Below are 8140 nucleotides of genomic sequence, written 5' to 3' on the forward strand. Positions count from 1 at the left end.
TATGTTAGTCACATTCTGATATTCCTCTCCCACTGTATGGAAACAAATTATCTTTGGATACCAGACATTTCACACCTTTGATTCTAGCTTTAATTCAGATTTCAGAGGAATTCATTTCTCATACTGGAGACTGCACGTTAGTATGATGTTGAGAGAAGTGCAGGCTGGTGCTGCCCTGGAAAGTCTCAGAGAAGCACTGAGAGATTGCTTTGGAAGTTCACGCTTCATTGGTTGTATTGGCATGAAAACCCTTGTCCTTCATGCATGTGGTGATGCCCAGGGTTGTGTTTTACACTCTGCATGCTACTGCTGTTGCCTAATTCTGTTTGATAACTCATGCAAGAAACTTACGTAGAAGGTTTCTCTATGGGTTGGTGGCTGGGGTGGGGAGATGGCCTGCTTCAATTCTGTTTTATGTTATTATGAAAAGTGGTCTGAAAATCAACTCTTGTAATTTCAAAATAGATGTAATTGGTTACACTTCCAGAGCAATAGAAAAGCCCTTGCAGACTGGCAGCATATTTTGCGGCCCCTGATGTTGACTCATTGGGTCAGCCAGAAGGGAGAGCATCACAAATGTGTTTAATACTGGCTCACACTGCCACTGGAATCACACAAGAACCTTTTTTATTCTGTATTTTTTGTCATGGCACAGGTCCCATACAGACTTACCTTGCTGCTGAGAATGTACCCAGACAGAAAGCACTGTAATAATTCCTGTTTCCTGATGATAATGCAGTTGTGTTTTAAGCAGCTCCTAAAGCTGCACCAGAAGATCCCCATGAGACCAAAAACCACCACTACTGGGGCATTGTGCCTTTACACATGCTTCAGAACCTGTCTTTTCTACATTCTCCTGACCCACACAACATACCACATTACCCACACAGCATTTTAGCCTTTGTAATTTCTGTAGTCAAGTTGTGCTCCAAAAAACATATATAGCTGCATACAGCTTTCTTTCATTGCCTGGATAACCTCTGCTAAGCCAAAGGGTTGCTCTGCCTTGAGCCATACACCTTTCTCCTGTCCTTGATGTCCTGTGCTTTTTCTCTCTGTGTGGGCTTCTGGCACAGGCTGTGCTTTCCCTAAGTATGAACACACACTGCAAAAAAAAGCCTCTGTATCCAAAAGGAGAGATCCTTGCAAACAGTGCCCCTGCATTGTTCAGATCCAGAGAAAAGGGATGGGGAAGGCACTCCAAAAACTGGATACGGAAGTGAATTATATTCATTTATGTCTGCCAGTTTAGCAGCATCTTCTGTTAACTGGCAGGTGTGATTTTGCCTGTTGCAGGTGCTGTGCTATTCCTTTATGATCTTTTGTGCAGCTTGTGAGGCCATTTTCATTCTTCTCCTACAGATTCTCCAGGTGTTCCTCCAAGTGCCAATGCTCATCACCTTTTCAGAGGGTTCAGTTTCGTTGCCTCTAACTTGGTGCAGGAGCCTGCACAGCAAGATGTGCACAAAATCACCGTTCACCCAATTGTGCAGGTAGTGATGCTGATGTTACACTTCCCATTTGATGGGCAGATACGTATGTGCATAGTGTATTTAAACCGCCTCTCACTTGTATTTCACAGCCACCCAGTGTAGGTAGGAGGTGTTTACGTGCAGCATGTAGGAGATGTAGGGGAACGAGAATTTTTAACCAAAGGCTTTCATCTTTAACTTCATGATCTCCACAACCTTTACAAAGGAAATAGAAATCGCACTGTGGTAAGCCACAGCTGAAATTACCTGAAGCACTATTCCACTTGTGCGTACCAGGCAGGTAATGAGGTGTTGCTTTTCCAGTGAATATATGTCCTTCTCAACAGTTTTGGATTATATGACACGGTCTGTGTTGGCAAAGGAGCCTTATGAACTATTGCTGTAGGCTCCCTCCTCAGACACTGAGCCCAAGCTCCTGGGTGTAAGAGGCCGTTGCAATTCCTGTTGCAATTGCACAAGAGCCTGGGTGTACTCGCATAACCCGGATTGGATTGACAGGGGAAAGACTCTTGCCAGGCACTTAGCTCTTTGCTGCCTTTCCCCCACAACTCTGTTCCAGTTATTGCAATTTAAACCGGAATAAATTGCTACACATCAGAGGAACGGTGAACTGGGAGAAAGAATGGGGCTGACTAAAGATGCAGCAGATTTTCCCACAAGGAAAAAGTTCCTCTCCTACCCACAGCCAGAGGTATACATGCCTCAAGGGGAGAGCCCCTGCTTCTGGTTTTCATAGGTTTTCATAATTTTCCTCCGTATTCTAATAATCTGCAGTGGAATGTGTCATATTCTTAAAGATTCCCTGATGCAACAATAAGTGAAATATTATCCAAGCAATCACATACCATGATTTTTACGTATATTCCTGTGGTTTGCTTTGTAAAAATGTATTGAATGTTAACATATACATCTCTTACAATTTAAAACGTACTTCACTAGTGAGGTTAAATTTTTAGCCAGAGGATCCTAGAGGATTTTTAGAGTTCCTGGTCATTTCTTGAGTCCTGGGATAGAATTTGCAGCAAGGCCTAAGATTTGGGGTTCACCATCTTAACCAATCCACCTACCCAGACATTTTTGAAAGGTCTTTGAAATAATGATGCCATAATACATTCTATACCCTTCAGTAAATAAAATTAGATGTTTTTAAGTGTTTTCTTACTAGTTTCACTAGTAATGTGTTTTCTTAAATTAGGTTGGCTTAAAATAGTAGCTTTTCTGTCACACAAAACACATAATAAAATGTATTCTGGACAGGGCCTCCAGTGGTCATAAGTGAGGTATCTGATTTAAAGTCTGTGAAGTTATTAGTGATTTATAAGTCATCTGGTCTCTCAGTAATTAGAAATAAGTTTATATTGTCAAGATATGTGTGTTTTTCAAGGGATTTGGGCCCACAGTTTCCTGTGAATTTCTAATAGGAAATGGTTGTCTACATTCCATAAATAGTTTAAAAAATCACTGCTTTTCTGTCATTACTTCTACATGGACAACTCCATCTTACACACTGGAAAAATATAAATGGGAGGGACACACTTGTTTAAGTAAAGAACTTTATATTTTTTTTTAACTGGACTTAGAAACTAACTGCTAAGGACAAGCGACCAAAACGAATGAGATGAGATCAAGCATTTCTTTTATTAAGACAAGGCTAGTCCTTGCATTTAAATACCCATGTCCTGATTACCTTGTTTCTTTTGTCTTCCCCTATAGCAGTTACATGGGAACAACATTCACTTTACAGATGGATATGAGATCAAGGAGGACATAGGAATTGGCTCCTATTCAGTGTGCAAGAGATGTGTTCATAAAGCTACAGAAACAGAGTTTGCAGTGAAGGTAAGAAAGCTTTCTGGTAGATGCCAGAAATGTGGTTGAGACTGCTCTGCCAGCCTGGGCAGTGTGGTCAGCGGGCGTTTTTTTGGCTTATTTCTTGTTGGGGGATGTTGCTTGGGGCTTCTTTCTCTTTTAGAAGATGACAAGTTTCATGAAAAGCCTTATATTATTTCTCACACATTAACCTCATCAAGTAAAATTCCTGGATGGAAAAAAACCTTTACAGTCTTGCATGGAAATTCTTCTAATCATTTCAGCCATGCTCCATGCAAACTAGATAAGATTCTTAACAGGCCCTACACTGAATCATCATAAATAAACAAAATAACATATAAAATGATTGCAAAGTTGAAATAACATTTTATTCTTCTTTCTGAAGTTATTTAGTTCTGACATCTTTTATTGTAATTAGACAGATTTGTCAGTGAAAACCATGACCAGCTTCAAAACTCAGATTTTCTTTTGCCTCCTTGACATTCAATACCAACATGCTACACAAAGGAGTAAAAGGCAATCTTCAGCAGAGATTTAAAATATTAATTCAGTGGAATTTAGTTGGACCTCACTTGGAGTATTGTCTACAGTTTTGGTGTCCTCAACATAAAAGGGACATGGAACTGTTGAAGCAAGTCCAGAGGATGGGGGGCCACAGGGATGCTAAGGGGGCTGGAGCACCTCCCATCTGAAGATAGGCTGAGAAAGTTGGGGCTGTTCAGCCTGGAGAAGAGAAGGCTGCGTGGAGACCTCATAGCAGCCTTCCAGTACCTGAAGGGGGCCTACAAGGATGACAGAGAGGGACTCTTCATCAGGGACTGTAGTGACAGGACAAGGGGTAATGGGTTAAAATTTAAACAGGGGAAGCTTAGATTGAATATAAGAAAAAGTTTTTTACTGTGAGGGTGGTGAGGCACTGGAATAGGTTGCCCAGAGAAGTTGTGAATGCTCCATCCCTGGCAGTGTTCAAGGCCAGGTTGGACAGAGCCTTGGGTGGCATGGTTTAGTGTGAGGTGTCCCTGTCCGTGGCAGGGGGGTTGGAACTTGATGATCTTAAGGTCCTTTCCAACCCTATTCTATGATTCTATGATATTAAAGACAAGTCAGTGAACTTCAGACTCGATCAAGTCCACATAAAACAGGGTTACCGCAGCCACAGAGGCCAGGAAGCTGCTGTGTGGCAGCGTTTTTCTAATAGGGAAGAACTTCCATAGAACTACTCTGGAAGGTCATGCTCAGAGGACTAGGTCACAGTCTCTCATAAATGATACTGAATAAACAGTATGCAGCTATTACAGAGGGCAGAACAGACCTGTGTATGTGGCAAGTGGTTTTGAGGTTACAGCTCAGAGGAAGAGTTCTAAATATTTAATTTTCTTTAAGAAAAAAGCTCAGCAAATAAACCACTCAAATGTTCGAGAAGTATGTCCTATTTCTGGTTTTGTACCAGAAAGAGACAAGATTGGATTAAATGCAGAATTAGTATAATGAATTTGAAAAGACATGGACAGTTAAGGCAGATCCTTTCATTCTGTATGATCTCATTGGAAAAGATTGTGTAAATGAGCCTAAGACAAGAAGTAGCTCCTTGGAAATCAGTACATAAAGAAATGTATTTACTGAACTTGCAGTAAATGAGGGATTCTGGCCAGTTGCCCCTCTACCTTCTTATTTTTAAATTTTAGAAAAGATATGTAAACTTAGCTTATAAATTAGGTTGTGTCGTTGCTATTAAATGAGATGATGGGAGCTTAAAGAAGTGAAGCAGACTTCAGTCCTCCGTGAGATAAATGAGCTGCAGGTAGTCAACAGAGTAATATTAAACCTTTTACTCAGTCTTATTTTCCTTTACAAGACTGATGATAATGAAATACCCACAAAAGTCCATTAAAGCTTTGGTGTCGCCCCAGGGTGGCTGCAGAAATCTGGAAGCCACTAATAACTGACAGTCTCTTGATGTCACTCTTCAAATAATGGTTTGTTTTTCTAGGCTGCACCATAATTAGGAGCATGGACCTACCAGCAGGTCCGTAGGTTTGCAAGGCTTTAATTTCTAATGAATAGAAAAATAAGTTTTCCAGTGTTCAGGTCATTTGTCAACAGATGGCATTATGTTATAGTAGGTATGGGTTGTGTGTAATTAAATTGTATCTGTGTTGACAATGTATGTTAAATCAAGATAGTAACTGTAATATTTTATTTGTATCAAGTATTGCTGACAGTTTTTATCAGTGTAATACAGCCAGTGTGAAACCAAAATAGAAAGACTTCAGTCCTCAAAGATGTCTGAGTGCCTGAATCCAAGAGGGCCCAGCACCTACTCAGTAGCTGAGGGTTTGGAGTACCTCAGAGGATCTAGAGTGAACTCAACACATGGAGACACTTAGAACTCCAGAAGAGTTTAATATTTTAATTGCTAGGTTTATGCTCTTTCCCATTTTTATTAATCTTTCCTCTTTTTATTCCTTTCTTCCTCCAAATTCTTACAGCTCTCTTCTTGTCATGCCAATATGTCTTGATTTTGACTACCAGTTTAGGCAACACATGCAGCATCTCAGTTTCTGACACAGCGTGAGTCAAATATGTAGCACAGATTTGGGGTTGGAGGCGGTTGGTGAATTTCTGTTTGGTACTGTCTTTCTAGCACGCTGAGTGCTGCTGCTTTGATTATTATTCCTACCAATATATTAATTTCATTTTTCTTTCAATATTATTTTTATTTCATATTAGGATTATATAATTTTGTTACCAAAGTAGCTTGCTTTCATAAAGATTGCACAATGCCACCCATTTCAAGTAATTAGATAGCACAGGAGTTGCAACTGATATTATCATAATTATATATCAGTGCCTTTTGACATTCATCCTTTAACTCTCTCTATAAAAATCACTGTAATTAGGCTCTTCATTTCTTTCAGTGAGTATAATTTTCTCAGTGCTCCCTAATACACAGCATTCACAGGAAAAAATATCTGCAGTGATAGTTTGTATGACAAGCAGCAGCCCCTTTTGCTTCACACCCCCTCATTAAAAGCTGCTTCTTCAAGATGAATGGCTGACACGTCAGAGAGCATCGTCCTGTCTCCCCAGGGGAAGCTGGTGATAGGGAAGGAGTTAAGGAAATGAAGGAAATGACATGGTGGCATCACTGTGGGAAGACACACATCGTGTCACTGGATAAATAGTCCCTCCATGGAGACTGCCACTCACCAGACCTTATTTACTACTGCTGTGTAATGCCATACTGAGACAGCAGAGCACCAAGCCAGAGTAAATGAATCAGAGCTACAGCCAGAAAATCCACTCAGAAAACCAAAACCTTTCCTAGCTCAGAAGCACAATATATTTATTAAAATGCAAAACACTTCAACCCTTTTGCTTTTGCTGGCCATCTGCAAAATCTGTCTCCTATAATTGGAGGCCATCTTATAATTAGATGTCTAGCAGTACAAAGAAGTTCTTTGTTGGTGTTCTAAAAGCACTTGAACAGATGTGGAGTTTCACTCATTTCAGAGTTCAGTGAGACTAGGCACGTCACTCACCAAGGTGCTTTTGGAAGTCCCCCTAGACACCTCTAAAACGGTAGGCGTCTAGCTGCCTTTGTAAATCCCATCACTGAACCTGCAGAAGATAATTTTCTTGCAACATATTCCCTTTTCTTCCATGTCATCTGTAAAAATGAGATGCTAATAATAACTCAAGATCTATTTCAGATGTGCCCTCAGGCTCCTAAATGTAGTATTTAAGAATTCAGACTTATATTCCCATTTCTGAGAGCATTTCAATACCACGCGACAGACAACCTTGTAGACAGACAGATTTCCTGCAAACTGCGTCTATTCTGAAACTGACAGCCACCTGCCTGCGTCAGTGCAGGTAGATGTTGGTTGAGCAAGTCTTTGTATCATATTCTACTGCGTGTACTTTATTTCCATCCTGTTCCCAAATGAAAAAAGAAGTATAAAGGTGTGAAATGAAAATGTATGTATTGTTCATTCTTCTGAATGCTTTATAAAGACCCTGGTAGAAAGAAGAGAGATGGGGGGAAAAAAAGAGTGTTTCTCCTCTGACAGACCTCTAATGTGTTTCAGATTCTTCTGCTAGAATATTGATCATCCCGACTACAAAAGGCATAATGATTTTTAATAGCAAAGGGAACTGACAGTGTCGATCACAGTTACAAGCTTCATGTGGGTGTATAAAAGTAACACTGAGGTCAGAAACAGGAAAATCTGATCGAACTATTTCAGTCACATCAGTATCTAGAGAAAATAAGTCAATGAAGTGAAAGAATGATACTAGAGCAGATGGGAGGGATTTCTTTAGATGGAAGAAAGTCTGCAGTAGAAGCCTAAACCGATTAACAACTCTCATTTGGAAAACAAAGGAAATACTACAGTTCAGAGTTTCTGGCGAATCAGGTTTTTCAAAACCTACCCGAGATTTGATGCAATTAGCGTATCCCAGTTTTTCTTTATTTAAAACCATTGTGCTGGTTTCAAGCTTGGGTCCCTACTTGTAGTGAAAGTTTCAAGCTGGATTTCCAGATATATTTCTTACTGATGATAGATTAAGTAAGCTTGCAGAGGACCTGATTGCATCCCCCTTTTTCTAAAGATTTCTCTGCTTAGATTGACTCCATACCCCCAGGAGAGATTACTGGTAGATAACAGCCAAGTAGAAACTGCTGCTGCTGCTGCTGCTACAGCCCTTTCTACCCTGCCCCAAACATTGGACAGGGGGTGCCATAGGTGCAAGCCTCAATAGTTTGATGCCAACTGTTTTCTTCTCCGGGTCAAAAGAATATCTAGCTCATT

General features: G+C 40.3%; 1 protein-coding gene across 3 annotated transcripts in view; it reads left to right on the top strand.

Annotated features, from left to right (window-relative positions):
* Window positions 1-8140, top strand: part of RPS6KA2 (ribosomal protein S6 kinase A2) — a 304348-nt gene that overhangs the window by 271723 nt on the left and 24485 nt on the right. For all 3 annotated transcript variants that reach the window (XM_065680424.1, XM_065680426.1, XM_065680425.1), the window contains 2 exons: window positions 1363-1493; window positions 3207-3332. In XM_065680424.1, coding sequence (XP_065536496.1) covers window positions 1363-1493; window positions 3207-3332 — 257 coding nt within the window. The remainder of the gene's footprint in view (window positions 1-1362; window positions 1494-3206; window positions 3333-8140) is intronic.

This window comes from Lathamus discolor, chromosome 5 (assembly GCF_037157495.1).
Source record: "Lathamus discolor isolate bLatDis1 chromosome 5, bLatDis1.hap1, whole genome shotgun sequence".
Lineage (NCBI taxonomy): Eukaryota > Metazoa > Chordata > Aves > Psittaciformes > Psittacidae > Lathamus > Lathamus discolor.